The sequence below is a fragment of the Rhinolophus sinicus genome, linkage group LG03 (assembly GCF_036562045.2).
Source record: "Rhinolophus sinicus isolate RSC01 linkage group LG03, ASM3656204v1, whole genome shotgun sequence".
Lineage (NCBI taxonomy): Eukaryota > Metazoa > Chordata > Mammalia > Chiroptera > Rhinolophidae > Rhinolophus > Rhinolophus sinicus.
In genome coordinates this window covers 160,921,443-160,949,227 of record NC_133753.1, presented here as the reverse complement: position 1 = coordinate 160,949,227, position 27,785 = coordinate 160,921,443, and the positions used below count along the sequence as shown (strand labels likewise).

Here is a 27,785-nt window from a genome sequence, read left to right as displayed (position 1 = left end):
TCGCTTCCTAAGCTTATTTTATTTGCTTACTGTAATTTCAAAAAAATAAAAAACAAAAATGCCCTTGCACATCTGATACAGTAACAATAACATGCTGAAGTTTATCACACGGACACTATGGATCAAATTCTGACACACACTTTTTGGGAGGGGGAGTAGGTGTCCTGTTTTAGGTGACCTGTCTGGTTTTCTTCCCCAAAACCAGCCCCCAAAAAGGTAATTGATTGTATTACTTCTCAGAACTACAGAAACAAATAGGTAGGCAATTTTTAAAAGTAATATTATGGATAATACTAAATGGGATTCATTCAACATTAGTACTGTTTGTTACAATAAGACTGATTTTTCTGAAGAATCCCAAATCTCACAATAGTCTGTTTAAATCTCATTCCCCCCCTCCGCACACAGACACACAAATATATAGACACAAACATTGTAAAACCTTGTTGACCTCACATGTATAAAGTCTCCACAAATGTTGGGGAAAGCTGAAGAAACAACAAATGGTATATGCCAAACAAATATAAAATGGGCATGTGTTAGGACTTAAGAGATTATAGAAAAACAGATCAGTTAAGTACCTTTATCACAACAGAACCAATGAAATTACAGTAGATAACTAAGAATTATGATGAGTATATCTTTTGCTATAGTACTTTTATTCTAAAATGTGACCATAAGCAAGACATATGTCTATGAAGTCCTTCCATGAACAGCTTTATGGCAGAAACCCAAAAGCATTTTAGATCTATCTTAACCTAGTTTTCTTAAACTAGGCTCTGCAGACCCATGAGGGTCAGTAGTTATACCTAAGCATTTTTTTGAGGTTTTAATTTCAGTAATACAAAAAGCATATCCTAGATCACCTGAAAACTAACTCATAACTGAACACTTTACCTGGGGTTGCAATATATTGGTTACAATGACATCAAGTAGGAACTGACAACCTAAAATAATAGTATTCAAACCAGTCCATAAAAACTCTCCGGGGTCCTTAGGTTCTCATATTTGCCCTCACACTTTTACAAGTGCTTAGCTATAAATGAAATTCATAACCTTTTGAAAAGTCTAACTTCAGATCTAACTTGAATTTAATTACCCCCCAAAAGAAACCAAAACCCCAGAACTTCCTTATAAAAGTATCAAATTTATTTCCATATCTACTTTCATTGTTAAATTAAAGCTGTTAGACAATTTTTGTAATTTAAAATTCATTATCAGAAGTGAGGAAACATTAATAAGCTATTAAATACTGACAGTGAGTGAAATTATTAGACCATGCATTTATAAAAGCCAAGTTTGAAAGTAAAAAGTTCCAGTTATACTACTTAAGTGAAGGAAATGTCCTTTAGCTTATTTCTAATTATAACATTCACATTTTGACAACTGACCTTTTTAATCCAATTACTATGCCAAACAAAATTTTTGCAAGCATTAAGTTTTTCTTTACCATTAATGAAATATGAGTTACTCTAAGAGTTCCTTAAAAGAAATTTGAAATTTTAATTTTCACCATAAACCTGTTTTATCAAAAAGTATAGGACATCACTACCACATGAATTAAAACAAAGAATGGAATAAAAAGTAAAAGTGATACCTAAATAATCAGCAAACTATCAGATAAGACATGTTAACTACTTCACATTTCCACTTAGCACAAATTAGAATAAAATGGTTCCAAAGTACTACAAGGTTTGGCATTTTTACTGCAAGCTTTAAATCAGTGTTACTCTACTCAATAAGACATCTCTAAGAAAACAGCAGTATTCATAAACATAAAAATTGTTATGTCCAGTAGGTGGTATTCTACATTGTCAAGATAATAAGAGAATTCTTTATAAAATTAGATTTTTAAAATGTAGAATGTCTGATAAAATTACCTGTATCTCAAAGGCTAAACTGAGAAAAATGCAGAAAATACTCATTATTTTGCTTTAAGAAAGCCAGAAATAATTCTAGTCTAAGAAATAAGCAATAGTGATAAGAGATGTAGTTAACATGCTTTATCTCTTTTAAGCCAAAGCACCCTTTTCACCTCAGGACAATTCTGATTTTTACATTCTTAATTTCCTTTGTCCAGAACAGGACCCCATATTAAGCCATTATTTAAGAGTTCATAATCTAAAGTCATTTTTTTTCATCCACAGAATGTTTACATTTCAGTATTTAAGCTTCAAAATGGCAAATGACTAAATCAGGTATAAAGAAATTATAGCATAATAAATGCCAATTTACAATAACTGTCAACAGATTTCTACACCAAAGCCTAAAAGTTGCTACAGTAGAGGTCAGAACATGGTTCTTCCATATGCTCAGACTTCATTTACTAAATACTGCCATAAAATCCAAAGAAACCTTCCAAAGCTGCACAGTGGCTCCTTCCAAAGCTGCATAATTTTCCAAATGATTTTCCTCTGGTTGCGGAGCCTGTTCATTCCTTCAATCCTTTTTTAGTCGTTTAGCTTTTGCAATATTTTCTTGGCGTTTTTGTTTCTTCTTTTGCTCCTTTTCCTTGGCCTCAATCATCTTAGCCAATTTCCAGGACAGTACAGCACTTGCTAGAAACAATGGAGTAAGGGCCAAAATGACTGTTGTAAGGAAGCCGTATGGGTCCTCTGCAGCCCACTCCACAACATACTCAGCCCAAGCCTTTATATCAAACATCTTTGTAGCGGTCTTAGGAAAGGGGGGTGGGGGAAGAGAACGAGAGAAAAAGACTGTGGTTAATCAGATTTTGAAAAAGTTACATCATACAATCAGTTAACTCAGAATCTCTCATTAATCATGTTTTTTTTAAAGTACTAATTTGTACTATTTTAATACAAATTATCTCCAGTTAAGAAATAACTAGGACAACCAGAAGAGTAACACTTAACGTGAAGGTAATAAAAGTAAAAACCACGTGGACTCAGAAGGACCATGCATTCTCACATGCCTCCTATAGTCAAGACAAATTTTATTTAGCAGCAGACTTTTGTAAGAATCTTGCATTTTATGCATTCATTCCCAGAAAAAGCTGAGTCCCATTTGTCATTATTTTGACATAGCCTTAGTACTAAGTATTAATTAACAAAAATATGAATCATCAAATTTGGTGTTTAGAAAGGACAAGCCAGAGTATGTGAAATGCTTGGAGAAAGGGAGGTAGTGGATGGCAGTCTTTCCAGGAATAAAAAGGGTAAGGAAGCCATGATAATATCCACATTCATATGCAAAGAGACGTTAAGCAAACAGTGATATGCTATTTTATGCCCTCTGTCAGCTTTGAGGACTCCTACTTAAAGACACAATTTAACAAATGAGAATGTATTTAATAATGAGAAAGCTAACCATAACAGCTGCCATGCATTTTGTTCCATTTTGAGTTGGTAAGGGAGGACCACATAGCACAGGAGGAGAGTGTGGATTTGAATGACATTTTGTATTTTGCCCCAGAGGCTTTTCAAACTTTCATGTTTGTGTCAACCTCTATTCAAAGTGGAGAATTAGAACACCTGGGTAGGAATGAGTGTATATACAGTCACTTATAATTTCAGTTGGGATTTAAAAAATTATCTACCTTATGCTTGAGTTGTGATCTCTAACTTTGTCCTGGGATTATTAGTGAGCCAATTACAATTTCAGATGACCCTTGGTTGGTTGTCTTCTTCTTTAGCTCTACTATACACTTCTGAGAGAAGGTTTAAATTCTACATACTGGATGGGTTGAAAAGAATAGATGAAAGAATGAAAAGTTTAAGGCACAACTTACAGGATAATTATACAATTTTAAATGGAAAATTTCTAAATTCTATATATGCAACTTATAAATGACATGTAAAATTGCCTGGTACATTATAGACATTTTAATATCTAATTTTTTCCTAATTTGAAGAAAGAATTACTACAACTGCAAATGCCCTGTAAGAAAATTCTAATCACTGTAGATCATGTACTTTACTAAATAACTTCTTTCAACAATAAAACTATTTATGAAGCTCACTGACATAAAAAGACGTTTGCTCACTGATGTTACAGCCTATCTATTCCTAGATCTTGAATTTTCTATACTAAAAATGCCCACTATTTACAGGCTTAGGTACATAATTACAAAGTCAAACACCTCGCCTTACTCTTTAAAGGTTTTTTTTTCCTCCCTATTATACAATTCGTGTTCTTCACAGAAAAATCAGAAGAGATAATCAAAATATAAATCATCCACAATCCCATCACCTCAAGAAACTACTGCCACTGGTTTTAATTATATTCTTCTACGGTTTCTTCATATTTTCAACTGAAGACACACTACAGTGCTCAGGATATTGTTAAATATCCTAGCCCGGTTCCCCACCCCCACCCCCGACTGACACGCCCCCGCTCTCACAGCCGCAACTGGGCTCTAGAGAGAGCCATCTGTTTCAACTTCAGCCTCGTAACGCATTCATTCAAAATTCAAAAATAAGCAAAATAACTTTGCAATAAAGGGTAAAACGGGAGTGAGGAGCCTGGTTCTTGGCAAAGTTTTAGCCATTAACAAAAAGGAATTATCATCCAGAGGCCACAAACCTCCCGTGCACCTCAATTTCGGACCCACACATTCGCTTCCCACACTTTCAGGATAATTCTTATTCCCCCTTCCGAAAGGAGTTGACCAGGCTTGATCTCCGGACGAGACCCGCGCCAGAAGCGATAACGGATGGCACTTCACAGCCCTCCGCACTTCCGCTCCCTTATGTCCCCCCCCACACCCGGCTCATTCCTCCTCCGTTACCCCACCCGGCCGCCGGACCCTGGGGGGGCCACGTTCCCTAAACCCTCGGCCTCGGCGAGCGCGGGCCCTGCGAGGTGCAGAGCGGGCGGTCCCGGGAAATCCTAGGTCGGCCCCGCCACCGCACGTCCCCGGTGCCGTGGCCGCCTCTGCCGGGCACGAGGGCAAAACCACCACAGCAAGCGCCACCAGCCTCCCCCACATCGCATCGCGCCCCGGACCTTGGACTCGGACCCCCACTCGCAACTCACCGCCAGGCCGGAAGCAGGAAGGCGGAAGCCCCCGCTTTCCCGCCCCGCCCACAAGTCGGCCCCAGCCGGGATCCGGCCTGAGGAAGTTGAGGGCCCAGTTTCCGGCTGCGCCATTGCTGCGTGGGTCCCGGGTCCTCGACTTCCAGGACGCCAGGCGGGGGGGCGGGGCGGCGCTGGGGTTTCCGGGGAGCGGCAGGTGGGGCTGCGCGGGGTCGCGGCCCGGGCTGGCTTCTGGCTCGGGGCCCGAGTGCAGCGCCTCCTGCCGGTGTTGGCGGGGGGCTAAGGCCTCCGGGAACGGGTCCGGAACCACTGAGGGCCCGCTCCCTTTGCCCCCCGGGCCAGCCGGGAAACTGCTGGAGCCAGTTCGTGGAGGGCCCGGGTGGGTGAGGTCTGTTGGTCCCTGGAAACTGAGACCAAAGAGCGGCGGCAAGAGAGGAGTTGGTCCCCACAAACCACCCAAAGTCAAGGTGAGGGTCACACAACGACTCTTGAAGGATGCTTGCGAGTTCCTTCTGGTGCACACCCCACCCCTTGCCCCTCTCATCTTCTAGTTGGACAGTGGTCAAAGCTTCACGTAAAGGAGACAAAGAAGCAGTTGGACCGTGGTGGATCCACTGAATCTTGTTATTAAGGGGAAAATGCAGCCATGCTGTGTGAAGAGGGCTCTTTGTTGTTGTTTGTTTTTAATTTAAGAACCTAACTCATTTCACAAAAGAATGATCGATATTTGCCCTAAGTAAACGATAAATAATTAAACTGTCTGGGCATAGAGTTCCCACAGAGGCACTTGTTCTTTCAATACACAAATGAAGGGACGCAAAAGTCAACAAGCAGAAGGAGTGCGTTAATAGTCTTCTAAATCTACAGGAGCTGAGAGATTAGCTCTGGTTTGGTTGGTGACCAAATTTCTGATTGCTTGCAAGGAACTGCTGTTTGACTACTTCTGCAAATGTTGCAAGACCTCTTCACTGTTGTATGCCAAATAAAGCAGGTTTTTATTCTTGAAAGACTATAGAATGTTCCCTTTGAGGAGCAAGCTGTGACATGTATAACTAGTTTAGGTATAACAACAGTAACTATTATTTACTAGGGAACAGGCTTTTGGCAAATAATCTAATGATCTAAAATACTGTTCGTTGGGCATGTGTTAATGTTTGTATGTTGTATTAGTAGCAGTTGTTTTCTTACTCATTCTTGTTTGAACACTTGGATGATGGTTTCAGAGCTTGGGCTGCTTGGACCTAGCCTGTACCTGTAGTAGCCAGAAAAAGCAGACTCAGTCGCTGGGCTGTGTGTACTGAAAGCTTGACTTGCTGAAGGTAACTTTATGTGATTTTTTAAAAAACTTGCCCAAATAGGCATTCCAGGAGGTGAGGAGGTCAGAATTTATTTTAACATCCTTCATTCCAGAGGCCAAGGTGTGTGAGTTTTACTTTAATTGTGGAGAGACAATGTTCCCAATTACTTGCTCTGCTGCATCCCTTTAAAGGCATGAGTTTTGAGCCAGAAGAAAAGACACGTAAGAAGTAAGCCTCCATAGCTCTTTGGCTCTAGTGTAGACCATGCCCTTCACAGGCTAGAATTCCTGAGCTAGCTTCTCGTTCCAGAGCAGGCTGCAAGCCCAGGAATGGCATAGGGTTGCCAGAGCTGAGCTTCTTAATGCAACCTGCATTGCCTTAATGAGACACGGTGTCAAGATTGGTTCTTCCTGTAGTGAGAGTCTTACCTTGTGAGTTGAGATTTACTTGTCTCTGCTGATCTGTATCCTTTGATAAGTCACTCTCAGCCTGTTTCCTCTTCTATTTGTGGAAAGCGTAGTATGTCATCTCTGGTGTTCTTTCAACTTTAAAATTCTGTCAGTTGGACTGGGTTTGGCCATTTTTCTAACTTATGTTTCATAAGCAGAATCAAAATAAGGAATTTAGTGGAAACATCGTTGCCAGTTTTCTTAAGGTCCTATTCTTTATTTGAAAAGATCCTTAATTGGGTTTTTATTCTCAAACGTCTGCAGAAATCCAGCTTAGAATAACAAGGACATAAAGTCTGCTTGTATTTATTTTTAAGAAATAAAATCTTATTCACATAACTAGCCAAATGAACTAAACCTTAACACAATTAATGAAGGAGGGTTTATCTTTGTATAAGAATAATTTCTGTGTAGCATAGCACACCACCAGCCCCGTCCAAACTAGTTGCTCTATTGCAATTATATTTTGAAAATGGACTCTTACAAAATTCTAAGTTTTTTTTCCTCTTAGAAAGGTAATTCCTAGTCTTTGTCATGTGTTTGTTTCAGAGTATTTTTCCCTTGGATGCTAAAAAGTTTCATTTGACTCTGACTCATGTCAAAATTGTGAATGAGTGAAACCTGAATAAGATTCTATTATAATAATCTAAACTTGACGAAATAGTATTCTGGTACCCATTTTACAGTTACGGAACCAGAGACTTAAAAAGTAGAGCAGGATTCTAAAGACATCTGCCAAAATCCCTGTTCTTTTTTAATGTCCAAAGACTTGACAAAAAAATGCTGATTTCATAAAATTAAAGTATGTTTTTTAAATCTGTAATTGTTAATTAACTGATAATCACAACTGAAATCTTCCCATACTTCAAAATTGCCTATTGCCCAGGTGGTGGCAGCATGTCTCAAAGAGCTGTTGAGGTACAGAATGTTCTCTCCCAACCTTGCCGGTTGATTTGCCTCTTCATTTCACATACATGACCTGTCTGCCAACCTCTATTTTTCTGTTGGGCCCTTTCACTATTAGACCAACCGATCAGTGATTCACTCCATCTTCCATCCTCTGTTCAACCTCATCTTCTAAATGGGTCATACTCTGCCTATTTGCTTTCAAGCCTGTTTTGCCTACAAAGTATCACCAAATTATTTTCTAGAAAGTTCATTTAGTCCTATCCAGTAGCACAAAGAATTTTTTTTTCCAAATATTGTTATTTTTACCCATTGTTAAATGTAATGTGGTGGAGACACATCCTAAACTAAATAATTAGCTAATATCATGAAATACTTGTTTAAATTAGAAGGCATCCTTCTTAAAACCTTATGGGATACACCATTTAAGGAGGTAATGAAATGCTTTTAAAAGAGAATTAGTCTTCAAAATAACAAGAAGGTTCAGTAGGGAGCAGTACAAGGATATGTAATGCAGAAGGAATGCATAGAAACATATAGCAGAATAACTAGTTAAACCTACTTTAGTCAAAAATTGCTCGGAACATTATTATTATATCTTTGCAGGGCTACTGCCTTCCTTTCTCCTCAGAAAAGCCCTTTCTATCCCTAACACTTTAATTTTTTTCACAGTACCTCAATTTGACGTCTTATTTGTTTACTGGTTTATTGTCTGTTTTTCCCACTAGAATGTAAGCCATATGAGATTTGTTACCCCAGTACCTAGAATATTGTTTTGCATAATTGATTCCAAGATATAGCATTGCTAATTACAAATGAAACTGTTAGTGTTTGAACAAACCATGAAATAATCTAAATCCTGGGAATTTGTGAAGCTCATATTAAAGTACCAAACTGTTGCAATATGTTCTGAAAGTAATAAGGGATGCCCCAGTAAGAAGAAATCTAAAGATTAGCAAGTAAGATGTTTGGGGAAAGGTAAAAATAATTGTGGTTAGCCTGTTAATAAGGGAAGACTAGTTGATTAATGATTTCCAAGTATGTAAAAGTATGTACAAGGAACAATGTGATTCATCATCTTCATTGATAAGCTAAAAGGAATTAGTTCTTGACTGTACAGGTGCTAAGATTTAAGATAAGGACAAGCAGATAAGAACAAGAACAAGAGATCTAAACAGAGATCTTGGTATTTGAAAATGGGGTATGAGTGTATATGCAGGCTAGATGCCCTCTCTAGATGTTTTTCAGCTTTATGATTCCCAATGCAGATTGCAGGAAAAAATACTGGAATTAGATAGCAGATGCTTCTCTTCTTGATTATTCCTTGCTGCCCCTGGCCTTTTCCATGCATTTGAGAAACATTTTACTGTGTTTGAGCACAGTCAGTACAGGTGGTTGGTTATACATTGCTGCTTTGGGTAGTTTATAGAATTCTTTTTACTTAATGCTGAAAATTGGGTATTTCTGCTTTTGAACACTGAAATGCTTTATCTTTACAATTCTATATCTCCAGAATGTACTACATACATGCATTTGCAGCAAACTAATTCCTTGTACTTAGAGCGCACCCTTTAAAGTGGTAAAATTTCCAGCAAATTCTTCGGAAGCCTTGGTTGCAGTCCTGTTAAAGTTGTGAGACACACTTAAGCTTTCCAGCTGAATCTAGAGTTTCGATTATTAGGCCTATCCCTAAGTGATATATTAGCCATGTCAAGCCCCCTTTTATTTCTGATGTGGGATCTCCTAGCCATTAAATAAGAATTGCTGTCCAATTGGGAAAACTAACCCGTACATCTGAATTCTTCAGTGTAAAAGCAGTATGTATTGCAAAAGCAGCCCCTACAGGCATCACCTTCACTGAGTAGCATTTTAATTTCATACCTTCACCCTTCATCTAAGCAAGCTACTCAAAGTAACCATATAAAACATGTTGACTGTATTTGCTCTGTTGTCAAGGACATTGTTCTTTGTGTCATATCATGCTTTTTATATAAGATAATGTTAGAAAGTGGTTCTAAAAAAGTTTGGGAAGCCACTTTAAAAATTTTTTTTTTAATTTTATTTTTAAATTTATATTTCAATTACAGTCGACATACAATATTATGTTAGTTTCAGGTGTACAACATAGTGATTAGACACATGTATCGTATGAAGTAATCACCCTGATAAGTCTAGTACCCATCTGACACAATACATAGTTATTACAATATCATTGACTATATTCCCTATGCTGTGCTTTACATCCCCGTGACTATTTTGTAACTACCAATTTGTACTTATTAATTCCTTTCACCTTTTTCACCCTTCTGTCCAACCTCCTTACATCTGACAACCATCAATTTGTTCCCTATATGTATGAGCCTTTCTCAATCTGACTTATTGCATTTAGCATAATACCCTGTAGGCCCATCCATGTTGTCACAAATGGGAAGATTTCTTTTTTATGGCTGAGTAGTAGTCCATTATATATACAGAAGGTGCCCAAAAAAGGTATACACATTTTAAGAAAGGAAAAAACTGTATTAAAATTGTAATGTTCAATATATACCGATAACAAAACATGAATACAAGTCATGTATATATGTTTTTGGCACCCTCATTATGTAGCACATCTTTATCCATTCGTCTGTCAGTGAACACTCAGATCACTTCCATATTTTGGCTATTGTAAATAATGCTGCAGTGAACATACGGATGCATATGTCTTTTTGAATTAGTGTTTTGGATTTCTTTGGATAAATACCCAGAAGTGGAATTGCTGGGTCATAAGATAATTAATTTTTTGAGAAACCTCCATACTGTTTTCCATGGTGGCGGCACCAATTTACAATCCTACTAGTAGTACACAAGGGTTCCCTTTTCTCCACATCCTCACCAGTACTTGTTTGTTGATTCATTGATATAGCCATTCTGACAGGTGTGAGGTGATATCTCATTGTGGTTTTAATTTGCATTTCTCCAATGACCAATGACATTGAGCACCTTTTCATATATCTGTTGACCATCTGTATGTTCTCTTTGGAGAAATGTCTATTCAGATTCTCTGCCTATTTAATTTGGGTTTTTTTTTTGTTTTTTTGGTTTGTTTGTTTTGTTTTTGTTAAGTTATATGAGTTCTACATTTTTGGATATTAACCCCTTATCGGATATATCATTGGCAAATATCGTCTCCCGTTCAGGAGGTTGTCTTTTTGTTTTGTTGATGGTTTCCTTCAGTTTGCAAAACTTTTTAGTTTGATGTATTTCGTTTTGTTTATTTTTCCTTTTGTTTCCCTTGTCCAAGTAGACATATCCAAAAATATTTGGCTAAGAGCAACGTCAGAGAGTTTACTGCCTGTGTTTTCTTCTAGGAGTTTTATCATTTCAAGTCTTACATTTAAACTTTTAATCCAATTTATGTTTGTCTATGGTGAAAGAAAGTGATCTAGTTTCATTTTTTTGCTTGTATCTGTCCAGTTTTCTCGGTACCACTTATTGAAGAGACTGTCTTTACCTCATTGTATATTCTTGCCTCCTTTGTATTAGAGTAATTCACGTATAAGTGTAGGTTTATTTCTGGGCTTTCTATTCTGTTCCATTTATCTTTGTGTCTGTTTTTATGCCAGTACCATGCTATTTTTATTACTTACAGCCTTGTAGTATATTTTGATATCAGGTAACATGATACATCCAACTTTGCTCTCTCTCAATATTGCTTTGCCTATTCAGGGTCTTTTCTGAGTCTTTATTGATAAAAATAAGTGGCAGAATTCCCATGGGATCACCTGTAGCTAAACATCAATTGGTATTTTCTCTGTGCCTTCCTGATATCATGATTGATTAGCAATTTTGTAGGATAAAAATTTGACCTGAACCCTGGTAACTACTTTTTTTTTTCAATTTATTGGTATGACATTCATTAATAAAATTGCATAGGTTTCAAATGTACAATTCTGTAATACAGCATCTATATATTGCATTGTGTGCTCACCACCCAGAGTCAGTTCTCCTTCCATCACCATGTATTTGACCCCTTTTACCCTCTTCTACTGCCTGCCCTCCCTCCTTACCCTCTGGTAACCACTAAACTATTGTCTGTGTCTCTGAGTTTTTGCTTGTTTGTTTGTCTTGTTCATTTGTTGCTCTCAGTTTTATATCCTACATATGTGTGAAATCATGTGGTTCCCGACTTTGCATTATATATAGTTATTACAATATTATTGACCATATTCCCTATGCTGTACTGCATCCTGTGACTATATTATAACTGCCAGTTTGTACTTTTTAATTCCTTCACCTTTTTAACCCACTCCCTCAACCCCTCTCCCCAACCTGGCAGCCATCAGTTTGTTCTCTGTATCTGAGTCTGTGTCTATTCGTTTGTTCATTTATTTTGCTTTTTAGATTTCACGTATAAGTCAAATCATATGATATTTGTCTTTCTCTGTCTGACTTATTTCACTTAACATAATACCCTCTAGGTCCATGCATCACAAATGAGAAGATTTTGTTCTTTTTTATGGCCGAGTAATATATATATATATATATATATGACTCCAGTTATCTGTTGATGGGCACTTAGGTTGCTTCCATATCTTGGCTGTTGTAGATAATACTGCAGTGAATATAGGGATGGATATATCTTTTCACATTAGTGTTTTGGATTTCTTCAAATAAATACCCAGACGTAGAACTGCAGGGTCATACAGTTATATGTTTAATTTTTTGAGAAATCTCCATACTGTTTTTCATAGTGGCTGCACCAATTTACAACCCCACCAACAGTACACAAAGGTTCCCTGTTCTCCACATCCTCTCCAACTCTTGTTTTTGTTGATTTATTGATGATGGCCATTCTGACAGGTGTGAGGTGATATGGTGATTTTAATTTTGCATTTCTCTGATGATTAGTGGCATCAAACATCTTTTTATATGTCTATTGGCCATCTGTATGTCCTCTTAGTATGTCTGTTCAGGTCCTCTGCCTATTTTTTAATCGGATTGTTTGTTTTTCTAGTGTTAAGTTGTATGAGTTCTTTATGTATTATGGATAGTAACCCCTTATTGATGTATCATTGATGAATACCTTCTCCCATTGAGTAGATGGCCTTTTTGTTTTGTTGGTGGTTTCCTTTGCTGTGCAAAAACATTTTAGTTTGATATTGTCCCATTTATTTTTTCTTTTGTTTCCCTTGCCCGAGGAGATATATCTAAAAGAAATATTACTAAGAGCTATGTTAAAGAGTTTACTACCTATGTTTTCTTCTAGGAGTTTTATGGTTTCGATCTGGAAGCCACTTTTTGATAGTAAGAACTTTACCTCCCTTTTATTTGACTGTCAGGAAGCTCAGGAGCCAAGTTTGAAATTCATGTTTAACATCCATCCTGACCTGCATACTTACATTTCTTTTAAGTATATTTTTCCTAGGACAGATATCCTGTATCTATCATCGTATATGTTCATGAAGTGATATACCTCAAGTTCTTGGTGAAATAAGTCATGGTATAGTTTGTAGGTCAAGTGTTTGAAATTCAGAACTCTATACTTTTGACAAATAACAAATAGCTATTTGCTAGCAAAATTCTAAATTTTATGTTTATTTTATTTCTGATTTTTATGTTTATTTTAATTCTAATTTTCATGTTTATTTCAAAGTTTTGTATTCTAACTGTTATGTTTATTTTAAAATTGTATTATAACCGTATTACTCAGAACTAGGGAAACTGGAAATCATTATTTGGAATTGCATCCCCAAGTCTAATTCTAAAAGCTAGTTTGTGCCTTTAATGGCTATATAATGTGTGTATTTGGCATCTGGTTTAAAAAGTGAACAAAAACTTACTCATGCCAGACTATAAATATAGTTCCTTAAACCGTCATTTAGAGACATATCCTAATCCCAAATTCATAAGTTGCCTTTGCTGAGTTTACAGTTTATGTTTTCAGGCTCTAAGTTAGGAAGTGAAATCATCTGAAATCTGAAAATTCCATTCTGAGTCACAGATCTCCTCTTGAAATATAATAAATAATAGTGCTGCACATCATGCGTTTCTGGAGGCTTTGAATTTGGAGTTTTCCTTAATTTTTAGATTTGTCCTTGATCAACTAATTTTTCATCTCTGTAACAGACAACAATACCTGCTTTCATACAGAAAGTTGGACCGATATTCTCTTGAGATTTTTATTATCTCTAGGTTTTAATGTTTTGTTGTAGGACTATACTGTAGTTGTAGACTTATATTATTAATGAATATAGGTGTATAAGATTCTGATTTAATCTCTAGTTCTAAGTTCATATTTGATCTTGTTATGTGAACCAAAAAAATCATTTAATATTTCAGTGCCTAGCTTCCCATGTCCATAAAATAGAGTTAATGATACCTGTTTTTCGCAACACTAGTTAATGAATAAACACGTAGCTTCCTTTTTATAAAACGTTGTATTCTATGAAATTCATTTGTAAATTGATTGTTGGGAGCTTACTCAGAGTTCCAGGACATTAAGTGCTAAATAATTGTTAAGTTCCTCAGTTAGCTTCTAGATGCCTGTTTGACACAGAGTATAAGTGGAAAGAGTGCCTCTGCATAAAAATAGAAGATGGTTTTCAATACTGGTAATAAAATAGTAAAAACTAAATGAATTTTGGTTGCCTTGTAACATACTAAGATTTTATAAAGACTGATGGAAAATGAACTTCTCTGAGTCCATGTTTCTTTCAAATTTTTATGTCCTAAAAGGTATGAATGCTTTGTCAGCACTTTCTGACAACCTTACCATATATGCAGGGTGATACATCTTACCATATATGCAGTCCTGGAATCACTGTTTGTTGCAGCTGTTTTCAAGTCTGCTAAAACTTTGTATACCACAGGAAACTAAAGCTACATATGTGTCTATAAATGATTTATGTATGTATGCAGTGCATACGAAATACATTCATATACATTAATCTGTGATGTGCCCCTCTCCCCACTTTATAGTCTATAGAATGAAGTACAAACTCCTTAGAGGAGCCTAATGATTTTTACCAGTCTGGCTCAACCTGCCATATAAATATTTGACGTGATAGAGAACCATTTATTTCAGACCTCTGCAGCACTAAGAACTGCATTCTTAGTGCAGTGCTTATAGTATAGTCTCTGGAACCAAAGTACCTGGTTTGAATTCCAGCTCTGCCTCTTGCTAGATGATGAGGCAGCTCTGAGAATGCATCTCACAGACCCTCACTCCAAGTAGCTTAATTGACCAAGGGCCCCCGCCGCTGTGCTCCGAAATCCGTCACTTCATTTGTGCCAAAACCTTCCTCTTTCACAGCTCAGTGACTGAGCATGACAGAGATGCTAAGGCAGGCCTATTTCTGGGAGACACTTCTGATGGCCAGCGAGGGCTCAAGGCCTGCCCGCATCGCCTTGCCAAGCCTGCCTGGGACTACATGGCAGTCTGGGACACTTCCACCCAACCTTCCTGCCCTCTCTCACACACGGTCAGACTCCCATCATGGTGTGACAGTCCACCAGCCTCACCCAGCTCCCTCCCCATTATCTCCCACAGATATTTTCCCTGATAAAAATCGTACACATTTAATCCCATCTCGGCTTCTGGGATAGTAACATTTGGATTTGGGACAGGCTCACACAATACCTGACATGCAGATGCCACCCTGGTTGGTAGGTGGGGTACTCGTCACCGCAGGCATGAGGCTGCAAGTTAATTGCTAAAGGTTTCACCAGTGTTGACCTGGGACAATGTCCCACTGGAGAGGAACTGTGGTAGGTGTGATGACACAGGTCTTTGGAAATATGAAGGGAATAATACCTACAAGGACAACAGACTTGGCTGATTCCTCCCAGGTTGTATTGAAGCACTGCAGTAGGAAAATGAGAAACAGCTGTTAACACGCAGTTAAATAGCTAAGTGTGCGAGCTGAAGAGCCTCTGGTAGCTTATAACGATGTCCTATCACCTGGAGTGGAAGGGCAGCTGAAGAACTGGCTAATTGTGGAGTCACAGAGCTCCAGAGACATTTGAGCATTGAATGTTTAGCCAAGGCAGTCTGCGCAGGTGGGGAACCTGGGATCCTACATGGGGTGAGGGCGTCTGGATGGGATGTCCCTGCTGCTCCCTGTGGACCCAGAGGTAGCCCTTCTCTAGTGAAAACTAGCCAGTTTACTAGAAGAGGCTGCGGACGCCTCTTGCCCACAAGGCAGTAGCCCTCCTTCCCTATGCTGCCCCCTTTCTCCTTTCCTGGCTTGCAACAAGCCAGTAACTGGGTTAAATCCCAGCAAAGGGGACTGTTCTCCCTAAAACTTTGTAGGGTTTAACTGTCATGTTCAGACAGGAGCCAGAAGAGGACTCTTGGAATTGGATTTTAAAGGTTCCAGGGGGCCAGATTGTGAGATTGGATAAATAAGAATTCATTGGCTTGGGGGTGCTTTCTCAGGTGTGGAGTATTTAATGCCCTTGCAAGAATCCTGCTGTAGACTGAATATTTGTGTCTCCCCCAAATTCATATGTTGAAACTTAATCCCTATTGTGATGGTATTGGAAAGCGGGGCTTTTGGGCGGGGATGAGGTCATGTGAGGGGAGCTTTAATGGCTGGTGGGATTAGTGCCTTCTGACAGGAGTCCTAGAGCGCTCCCTGTCCCTTCCCCCATGTGACCACAGCAAAAAGCGTCTATGAATCAGGAAGTGGGCTCTCACCAGGCACCACATCTGCCAGCACCTTGATCCTGGACTTCCCAGCCTCCAGAACTGTGAAAAGTGTTGTTTAAGCCACTTGCTCTATGATATGCTGTTACAGCAGCCCACACTGACTGAGACAGACCCCAGTGGTGGGGGGAAACCTTCTAATGGGGTGGCTTTTAGAAATGGGGAAAAAGCAGCCACTTCTCAGCAAAGAGAAAAATGTCTGAGTTGCTCTGGCAGATTGTAGAGGAAGAAATAAAGAAGCTGAGGGAAGTGGACCTGCAGGAAGGGATGTACTAGATAAGACCAGAAGATCCCTCCAAGGACTGTGCCCGTGAGAGGGCCCAGAGGATATACCATCCGCCCAAGGCCATGGGGCGCTGGTGAGAGAGGTACTGGCTTCCTAAGAACTTTGATGTGTCTTCTCTCCAGGGCAGTGATGAAGGGAGGAGAAGCTGCCACAAAGTTGGCTCATTAATATCTGTGAGAATAACAGAGCCCTGAAGTAATAGAGGCCAGTGGTGTTGATGAAGTGCCAGAAGCTCGAAGGCCATAATTACCATAATGACTGGCAAGGTCATTCTTGCAGCCAAAGGAGCTTGACCTACAAGGAGTTGTGGAGACAGCTAATAGAGCATAGTCTCCCTGGGGCAAAACACCTACTACCATAAAAAGCAAGAATAGAGGGGCAGAAGGCTGAGGGCAGTCACTGCAATAAAAAGTCATCTCTTGCTCAGTGCCCAGACCTAAGACAGTTTTCAGGGCTCTATGGCCATCTATTACATGGGGGAAGGGGAAAACGCAGGTGGTTTGAGGACTGTTGGTTACAGAATCTGTGTTGATACTGATACTCAGAGATCTAAAACAACATCATGGCCTTCCTACTAGAATGGGAGACTATCAGACCAGGTGTTCTGGCTAAAGTTTGTCTGACAGTGGGCCCACTGGGTCCGTGCACCCACCCAGTGGTCATTTTCTAGTCTCCAAGTGTGTAATTGGAGTTTATATATGTGGCAGTTACTGGAGTAACTGCCATATTAGGTCCCTGGTTTGTGGAGTAGGAGTTGTAAAAGTGGGGATTACCAAATGCAACCCTTTGAAACTGCCAGCCCACTCCTGCCACGGTAGTGAATCAGGCACAATATTGTATCCTGGGGGAATAATGGCATTAGTGCCACTATTTAAGACCTAAAGGATATAGGGGTGCTAGTCCCAGTCCGATCTCTTTAATTTGCTCATCTGGGCACTAAAGAAACTGGATGGATCCTGGGGTCTGACTGTAGACTACTGCTGACTAAACCAAGTAATAACCCTGCCCACAGCTGCTGTGTGCTGGGCTCAGTGCTGGAACACGTTAAGGAGGCCTCGGATACGTGCTACGTCATGGATTTGGCAACGAGTTGGGGTTTTTTCCATTCCAGTTGGAAAAGAGGATCAGAAATGCTTCTCATACACTAAGTACAGTGAGCAATGTTCCTTTAGACTGAGTTTTGCCTCAGGGCTGTGTTAGCTCTCCCATCCTCAGTCACAATATGGTATGAAGAAACAGGGACCGCCTAACTTGCCCTTAGAACCCCACACTGGTCCATTTTCTTGACGACATGCCAATCGGACGAATGAGCAAGGGGTGGCTAGTATGCTGACGGCCTCGGTAAGATACACGCACTCCAGAGGATGGGACACTCAGGGACGAGCCACAGTTTCTAGAGGTGCCGTCGTCAGGGAAGTGCCAGGATCGCCCCTCCGGCGTGAAAGACAAATCACTGCCTCATGTAGCCCCTGCCATGAAGAAGGAAGTGGAGCACTTCGTAGGCCTCGTTTGCTTCTGGAGGCAACACATCATACAACTTGGAATAATGCTCTGCTTCACACACCAAGTGACTTGGAAGGCTGCCAGCTTTGAAAGGGGCCCAGAGCAGGAAAGGGCTGTGCAACGGTTCCAGGCTTCAGGGCAAGCCTGCTTGACTGGCCCTCGGACCACAGGATCCAGCAGACTGCAGTGGTGTCAGTGGTGGGAAAAGATGCCGTGTGGAATCTATGGCGAGTCCAGTGGGAGATCCCCACACAGGCCTGGGATTCTAGGGCAAGCTCAGGCCATCTGCAGCAGGTAACTGTATGTCTGTTGAGAAACAGCTCTTGGAACGTAACTGGGCCCCATAGAGACTGAATGCTTGACTGCGGGACACACACCTGCCCCTCCTCCCAGGCCCCGTCCAAGTGAGGGACTGATTGTCTAACTCCATCGTTCCATCTGTATTTGTTAGTTGATATTCTAATAAAAGGAAGTGTTCTCCCTTCTCCCCAGTTCATTTATTTATTTATAACTGATGGACTTAATAGATTCTTAGTCAACATATTAAAATCCATTGCTATCATTATTTACTTCGATGTTTTAATTGTCCCAGATTTGAGCAGTGTTACCCCAGAATGTGTCCCGTGTGTGTCAGGAGCCCCATTGTGCCTTGTCCTCACCATTCTTGGAGCCCTTCCTTTTCGGTACAACCACGTGTTCCAAGGTAACCTTGTCCTTTCCCTGCCCCAGCCCTAGAACCAGCCATTTCTTCAAGGAGCCCTGGTTTCTTTTTGTGGAAAATGGTATTCAGGAACCAAGATCTGAGTGCTTGATTTGCTCAGTGTTAGTGAGTCATGGCTTGGATCCCTCTCAGCAGGCAGATGCATACACAAATATCTGTGTTTACTTCTATATCTTATAAACCGTGAGTTTATACTAATACCTTCAATTCCAGTCTATCACTACTTTTTAGTTTTCCCTTTTCCATCTGGGTGACTCCCTCAACGGAAAGAAACCTGGCTGCCATTATCCTCAATATACTATTTACTCATTTGCTCACGGCTAGAATACATGAAAGGTAGTTTTAGAATTGCTAACTCATATGACCGTGAAAGGAGAACTTACCAGATTTTTAGGTGACCCATCTGTTTCCAACCCGTCTCTCAGTTTGGCAGCCATCTGAGCCATCTTTTAAGTAAGGTTGATAAATTCAAACTTAAGCCCCAATTATGCATGTCTAAACTATGAAAACTGGGTGGCTTGGGTAATGAATGTTTAAAGGGCTGTATTGCACTTCTACAGCCCAGATCACTAACTTCAAGTCTCATGTTTGCTGTAACTCATAGTGGTTTGACACACAATTGTTTATGTTGGGTAATAATAGCTGATCATGGCTTTATCTTCAAGGTCTTAGTATAATCATGTCACTGAGAACTGCCACCTCAGCTGAAGGAAGGGGCAAATTTTCCCCCAAAGGTGCTGTTGAATCATTTTAAAAGCAAACTGCAATAGATTGTTCATAACTCATTTCTCCCCATGCATAAAGTACTTAACATATAATTTCTCAGTTACAGCTTTTATAACCTGTGCTACCATCATATCCTTATAAAAATCACATCAGGCTTTACGAGCTGCTAATATTTTTGAACAAATATTTAGAAAATGATTTTTAAAAAAAAGTGCTGTCAAAGGCAGTACTCTTCATCTGGAAGGCTAGCACTTTTCTCTCTGCACCAAAAACTAATTGATTTGGGGGAGATGGCATTTTGTAGTTGGACTATAATTTTAAAATGTAGGGTTCTGTGTAAATGTGCTGTCAACATCAAGTTCAAGGATGCAAGTCATCTATGCCTTAACAAGGATTTCTTTTTGCGTTTAGTGCTTTGTTTAGTTTTGCTAAATATTGTTAAGCAATTTCAACTTGTCATCTTAGCATTAAATAAATGGGAAGATGTCCAAAGATAAATGAATCCATTTGTACTGATGAGCTCTTCGAGCTAAGTTTAAATTTTGGTTATTAAGATGAGTATTCAGTGTCGTTCAATAAATTGGCTTCTCCCTCCAAAAGGAGAGGTAGACTTAAAATTGTTTACTCTGATCAACATAAAGTCAGTACATTAACTTGCCTACCTTTCTTGTTATTGTACTTTTAGATTTACTATTACCTACCCTTCACTAAAAACAGATTTTATGTTACATCCTTTAAGTGGCCTGTTTTCTGTGAACTTGTATAACTGGAAAATTGGTTGGGAAAAGAAAGAGGAGCACTTTTAATCTTTGAAAAGCACATTGACCTAATTCACAAGGCCATGCTAAGGCTAGAGTTATGCAATCTGACCTGCCTTGATATTATCTTGTCCAAATGGCCTTAAATGAATGCATCTAGAGTTAGATGAAACAACTAATGAAATAAAAATATAAAATTATTATTAGAAAGTATTCCTGTCAGTTTACTTTTAGTTCATCTCTGTCAAAGCAGTTTGAATCAGTTTTACAGGGAAACCAATGCATACTCCTCATGCTAAGACAGTCTGGTTGAGATTCCTTTAAGGTAGGTTCATTTTTCAGCCAGTGTCATTAAATGTCTGTGGTAGGCAGCTTCTAAGTTGACTCCCAATAGTACCCACTTCCTGGATCCATACCCTTGTGTTACTTCATCCCGTTGAGTGTGGGCTAGACCTAATCACATGCTTTTGATGAATAGAATATGGCAAAAGAATAGAATGTGGGATGTCACTTCCAAAATTAGGTTACAGAGAGTCTGGCTTCCATCGTGCTCGTCCTCTCTTGCTCACTTTAATGGAAACCAGTTGCCATGCTGTGAGCTGCCCGGTGGACAGGCAGGGAACTGAGGAGGGCTTCTGGCCAAGCCAGAGAGGAACTGAATCCTCCCAGAGCCGCGTGAGTGAGCTTGGCCGCAAGCTCTTCTTCCCTGTCAGACCTTGAGATGACGGCAGCTTCCGCTGATACCAGGAATGCAGGCTTGTGAGAAACCCAGAGCCCCAACGGGCCTAGATTCTTGACCAAGAAAAACTGAGATAATAAGTGTTGGTTGTTTTAAGGGGTAATTTGTTACTTAACAATAGATAGCTTAGTACAGTGTCCTAGGGGGGAAAAAAATCACAAAAGACGCGCAAACTTCTTATTTTAACGTATTTATTAATTTTTTGGTACAGCTTTAACTAACATTTCCAGATAAATGATTTAGCACAGTGGTTTTTACCCACTAACAATATTCAAATCAACACTGAGTTTTAAAGAAATACAAGTGCCTGGGCTCTGCCCCCAGAAATTCAGTTTGAATGGGTCCAGGTCTCAGTATTTTTAAAAGTTCCTCAGGTAATGCCAGTGAGTAGATGAAGAATTACTGATTTTGCGTAAATCAATTTATTAAGCCCCATCTGAGAGGCAGGTGTAGGAGCTGTACCATTGAATGAGAGAGAGCTCACCCTTTATTCATATGTCACAAGAGAAGGCAAACATGTAAACAAGCTGGTAACAATGACAGGTGCTCCAGTAGAATTATACACAAGGTGATGTAAGAAGCACAGAAGAGGGAAGCACCTACCTCAGCCTGGTAAAGTCAGAAGAGGTTTGACAGACAATGTTAGGCCAAGTCTCATGCTAAGTGTAAAAGCTAGTCAGCTAGTCCATGGGGGATAAATATTGCAGACAACGGAGTAACGAGTGAAGGTACAAAGTGTCAGAGAGCAAGCAGGGAGATGGCCTGTTCATGCGTGAGTAATAGAAAAGGACAAACTCTGGAAGGGGTAGGGCGAGTGCCGAGAGAACCCAAAATGAGGGTACAGAGACCTGGTAGGATGAGGACATGACCTGCGGATGTGGTTGAAGGAACGAAGAGGACGGGAGGATTCAGTTGCAGCTGAGAACGTAGACGGGCTAGGACCTGCGAATAGACACTGAAACGCCCGGGGAGGAGCCCACGAGGAGCCCCAGCTTCTGGCTCTGCGACTGTGTGGGTGTTAGACTGTAATGGGCAGCAAATATGGGCGCAGCACAAGCAGAAGACGGAAATGAACAGTTTCAGACCTAAGTGGAAAGCCTCAGAAGAAACAACTGGTTGCCGTTGGCACTAGAAATGAAAACCAAATTGCCATGTCAGTTGCCAAAAGAGCACATCTTTGTGGATGATTCTGTGTATTGGGAAGTAATTGAGAACATAGCTTCTGTTTTGCCTCCATATGTTTTGGTGATTTGCGGTCAGCTTTCAATAGGACCGGGAAGTTCTTGAGAAGTCGCTATACTGGCTTTTAGAAAGCATTCTATTTCACTAAACCAAACAAACCTTTAAAACTGAACCACATAGGCTGCTTTTCCCTTATTTCTTTTTGTCCACTGGCTACAGTTTACTCACACCACACACTTCCTAGGTACCTTTGCCCCACTTCCCACTTAAGTGAGTAGTGCCTTGGTTTGCCCAACTCTGCAGAATTTTGAACTGCATCAGGTGACATTGTGTCGTGAGGTGGAAAGGATTTGGATGGTGACATCCACATATCCTCCCTATGATCTGGTCATTGTTTTAATTTCACAGGAGCAACACACTCAGCTCAGTACTTCAGTCTATTTAAAGCATGTTAATCCATGTATCAGAGCAAAGTTACACATTTTTAGTATAAATCCCTGGCACTGTGACCTGTGCTTTCCAGTTTCAATCGACTCATCTGTAGTGGCTGCTGTTTTTCGTATTTTGGGGTTTTTTTTAAAGGAGCACAGATATCTGGTATTCCCATTATTTGCTATTGATAAACTGACACTTGAATCTTTAAAACTATTTTCTTTCTTCTCTAATCTGGACTGCTCAAATAGCCCCACAGAAGGCGGAGAAGCCACAGGAAAATACAACTGAATCTTACCGTGAAAGGAGGGATTGCACTGTCTCGTCATCAAGCCTGCCTTGAGGCTAATGTGAAAAAAAAATGCTGATGTCCACATAACATGTATCTCTTAAGTAAATCAAACCTGTAATGCAGCTTGGCTGCCTCCAGGTCATTTTGATTCCTGCCAACAAGAACGTTAATTAACTTAGTATCTTCAACAGCTTTATTCATATGTAAGACCCAATTCCTTAAGCCTCGTTCCAGGAGCTGCCCCTGCTCCATCTGATAAAGTGGAAAACTGGAGCAGGTCATACAAATCCAGATCAGTGTTTAAACCCAGAGTATTGTAGGCAGTGTTCTCTAATTTTCCGTCTGGTTTTAGTGTGGCAAACAGTAAAGTTTCTATGGTTTGGATTTGAAAAACCATCCATACACTAGTAATTCTTGTCAGAAAGAAACATTTCTATGAAATTCACCTTATTCCTGCCTTTGTTCTTTCTACTTTTATTCTCCTTTTGACAATGATAATATTTCAGTTATGTTGTACTTTTGCTTTTGGGTCTTGGTTTACCTCCATGGACTTAGAGTTGTGGGAATAGTCCAGAATGAGTAGTACTTCCATAGAGTTCCCAAAATGTCATGAGACTAATATAGAAAGTATACTAAAATGGACATGCACCTAATTTGTCCAAAAATTTTAAGGTAAAATATAAAAGAATACAGAATAGTTGTTTCTAAATTTGTCTGCACATTAGAAATACCTGGAGATCTCTTTAAAATTCCAAAGCCCAGGCCACACCCCAGACCAATTAAATCACACTTTCTTGGGGTCAGACACAGGTATCAGGAGTGTTTTGACTCCTCGGTTGACTCCAGTGTGCAGACCAGCCTGGGGGCCACCGACCTTGACAGCCGTGCCTTCATGATTCGTGAGCACCCAGCGTTGGCTTCTCTGAGACTCCCCGCCCTGCCCTTGGTGGGAGGGTCTCTGCTGTCCAGCTTCTCCATCAATTTTTGTCGTCTTGAGCCTAAGCAGGGGCACTGAAGGAGAGGGAAATTAATCACTGAAAGACAACAATTAACTAATCAAAGACCACCAGTGGATATAAAATAGCTGACTGCAAATTTTTTGAAGTTATTTGTATTTGTTGTGATTTTTCCTGATAGCAAACATTTTACGTCTCAGATTTTTCTATTCCATTTTCAGACACTGAGAGCTTCATATGTAGTTAGTTTTATGAGACTCTGGTCCACCAGGGTAACATTTTTGTCATGCTTTGGGTGATTGCTTTAGAATTCCTTCTTTGAGTTAAGTCAACTTTAAAATATCTAACCCAGAAGCGGGATGTGCACTGAGTGACTGTTGTCCACTTGCCTTGTTTGAAGAGACACAGTTTGACACAAAGATAAGCATTTAAAATTTTATTTTCTGTGCACACACAGCACATTACTTATTTATATCCTCGTAAGCAACCACTGGCTGTCCACAAGCTGAGAAGCTTGATTTTAAATATAACAACTGTTTACTCATAGATGCTGCATTTACATGGTTGACACCCTTTAACAGAACTGTAACATTTGTACAATAACCACCATGCTGGCCTATAAAATTTTAAAGCTAATAGTGTAACCCAATAAAATAATGATTTTGCTATATGCCTATATGTGTCTTGAGAGAAATTAATTAAAGGAAATAAAATGGCAATTGAAGCTGCTGAATGGTTGAAATTTTCTGAATAAGTGTGATCTTGACTTTAATAAATTAACAAGTAAGCTTCTTGCTATAAGTGTTTAATTAATTTTAAACCATATTTGATTTAGAAACCATTTATACTTAATTTCTGGTCTACTGTTCAATTACAGATGTCTATACTATTATGTACAGGCTCAAGATCCTGCTTGTTTCATTCATTGGTCACTGACTATTGCTAAAGAGTGGGGGGAAAAGGCATAAAAGGGCTGTGATCTAATTCCTCATGTTTGCCAGGGGAAATTCTTCAGGGAAAAAGTTTATTTAGAAAATGCATGGTTTTTTTACTCAGGTTTTATTCTATACGTAATCATTTGAGAGAGGTGGTAGAAGCAAATGAGAATGTATGTGTATCTTATTGAAACCAAAAGACTGAGATGTTGCAGTTCTTACTAAAATCATCTTTTTTCAAGTGAGGATTTGGATGAGTGGTTATTAAGGAAACTAAAGACAGCTGTGGAATCGGAAGGCCTCGGTTTGAATTCCAGTTACAGATGTAAGGTGGCATTATTTTTATTCTTCCTCTGTTGAAATGCTCCTTTAATATACAAAGTTTACATTTTTATCCTAGAACACATTTGCTTCTGCACCATAAAAAAGGTCATATATTGTATGTCACTCTTTTATTTCATTATGAATGAGGGCAACCAGGGTATATATAAGCCAAATGGTAACTAATCCCAACACAATGAGATTTGATTTTGAAATACGTCTTAGAATTTGTATTTGAATGTGAGTGATGTTTTGGGAAATTCTAATTCAGCGTCACCCCATTTATAACACTGTTGTTGGGGAGCAGGTTTACCAGTTATGGTCTATAGCTCTGTTATGTTTTTACAGTATGTAGTTGGATTTGGGGAAATATCCTTTACCCATAGTATTTTTGAGCCAAGTGATCAGCTGTAATGTAGATACTACTTAGGTAGAATAACGCAACTTCTTTATAACGTTGTTCTATATCTCTGTCTTTTTCCTTTCCTCCTTGCAGAATTCATCCCTTGGCACCTTATTTAAAAACAATTCGAGGAAGGATTGACTCAGGATGAAATAAAGCACCAGCCTAAAAAGAGAGGCCCATTTTCACTCATTGTTTATCTTTGCCAGGATAAAGAGAGGCAAATAATTATTTTGCCTTTAAGGCCTTGATTCTGGATGTTAGATTAAATGAGTGATAGCCACATGTCACAAGCAGTATGGTTGGTTATTACCAAGCTTTGGATCAAGGTTTGCTTAAAGTAAGCTGTGCCGTGGATAAACCTTTGGAAGATCAAGAGTGAACTGCATTGCCCTCGACGTTCTTTCCATAGAACATTACTTGGTGGTATTGATTTTGAAAAATGAAATTTAACTTCTAAGAGCACAGATCAGATTCAGGTATTCTTAAATGTAAGATTGATTCTGACCTACCCAGGAACTATAGAATAATAATAATCACAGAGGGGAGAATAAAGTTGTACAGATTTTTCTGTGCTCCTTTTAGAAAATCTATTCTGGAGTGTAGAGGTGGGCAGTTGGTAAACCCAGTCTCTCTCTGTGTGGTAAGTCAGAGTTTGATACTGTCAGTCTGTTACCAAGATTTGTATTGGGAGCATTACAGATCACTGAAAGAGGCTTGGAGGATATCGTATTACCAGTATTTAGATGTTGTTACAGGTTTAATCCAGCGTAGATAAAAAGGTAACACAGTCACCTAGTACCCAACTAATTCAGGAACATGGGGAAAAATAGGTTGATTAAGGCTTACCTCAAGTCAGGTAGCTTATAGGTGGACACGGCTGGGTTAATTTAGGGTTGTTTTTCAAACAAGCGGACTTTTTCTGAGATTAGAATCAACATTACTGGTGGGAGCAGGAAACTTAGGAGCAGACCATTAGGTATAAGATCAAAGTACAGCTGCTTCTGTGTCACAGCTGTAAAGGATAGGAAGATGCTTCTGTGTAATTATATCAACAAGTTGTGTCAACAGACAAAGGGGAGACTAAGACTATATACATGCAATTCCACCAACAGCCAAAAAGCCACGTCTGTCTTTCAGACACATTCATGACAGGGAATAGCACATTTTGGTGTACTTTTAAATCCTTATCTCTTTCATTTTTTAAAATACATTTGAACTCCTAATATGTGCTCAGCAGAAGAGCAGGAGAACAAGAGAAGTCTAATACAGAATCACTCTTTTTGCCTTGAAGCCGAAAGGGTTTAGTGTGTGTATTATGCACACATGTATATAGGTATGCATTTAATATACTGTGAAGTATAATGTACGTGTAAAAAAGTGATACTGCATCACGTATAGTTTACAAACGGTTGTAAGAGTAACTCTCAGTCGTGGTGGGGGAAAAGAAAAGACAGAAAAAGAAGAATTTGACCAATATGTCACAAGCCTCGTGGATCTCTTCCCAAACACAGCTCTCTCCCCACTTTTGTCCCCTCCTCCCTGAATAAAGTCTAGCCTTACTTTTTAGGTAATCATTTCCTTGCTTTTCCTCATAGTCTTACCACTTGAGTGTGCCCTCATATGCACCAGAAACATCCATGTAGTTCAGTGTTGTGTGTTTGGCAACTTTTATATAAATGGAATCATACTCGCTGTATTCTTTAGTCTTGCTTCTTCTATTTGTTACCCACGTCATTCAATGTAGCTACAGTTTGTCCATTTTCATTGCTTTGTAGTATTCTCTTGTATAAACATACCATAATTTATTTATCCATCCTGCTGTGTTGAGCCTCTGGACTGTTTACAGTTCACACATACTTAAGTAATGCTACTCTATGACTATTCTTATGCTATGTCTTGGGGCACATGGGCATGTTTTTCTGTTGGACATAGTCCCAGCGAATAAATATTAATGATGTCACAGTGGGCAATGAAACTCTCTTTTGCTAAATACAGATTTAGTGAGCCAGTAATCTAATGAAGGGAAACAACCATTCTTTTGGTTACCTAAGGTGGTAGGTGCTGTCTTGACACAGACATGGCCATTTCCATCCAGGTAAATAAAAAATAGAATGTCCAGGATTGTACCTTTGCTTAAGATTCAGATATATAAGTATGTTTCATTATAAAAATAAAATATTTTCGCTTT

The 27,785-nt window shown here is 39.4% G+C and overlaps 1 protein-coding gene and 1 non-coding gene across 16 annotated transcripts in view; one reads left to right on the top strand and one right to left on the bottom strand.

Annotated features, from left to right (window-relative positions):
- Positions 1-1,127: 1,127 nt before the first annotated feature.
- On the bottom strand, positions 1,128-6,288 carry SMIM15 (small integral membrane protein 15). Of its 4 annotated transcripts, none has more exons than XR_012495122.1 (3): positions 4,999-6,288; positions 3,560-3,696; positions 1,128-2,676 (listed from the first exon to the last, which is right to left on the bottom strand). XR_012495122.1 is itself a non-coding variant. In XM_019743600.2 (3 exons), the coding sequence occupies exon 3, from the start codon at positions 2,662-2,664 to the stop codon at positions 2,440-2,442; it is 225 nt and encodes a 74-aa protein (XP_019599159.1). In that variant the 5' UTR covers positions 2,665-2,676; positions 3,560-3,696; positions 4,999-5,138; the 3' UTR covers positions 1,128-2,439. The 4 variants fall into 4 exon arrangements, 3 of the variants coding, with proteins under 3 accessions (XP_019599159.1, XP_019599168.1, XP_019599150.1); XM_019743600.2 differs by having other exon boundaries at positions 4,999-5,138; XM_019743609.2 differs by having other exon boundaries at positions 4,969-5,038.
- LOC109453655 (uncharacterized) overlaps positions 5,332-27,785 on the top strand; it is a 106,855-nt gene continuing 84,401 nt past the window's right edge. For all 12 annotated transcript variants that reach the window (XR_012495133.1, XR_012495131.1, XR_012495132.1 and 9 more), the window contains exon 1: positions 5,332-5,465. This is a non-coding gene — a transcript (uncharacterized LOC109453655). The remainder of the gene's footprint in view (positions 5,466-27,785) is intronic.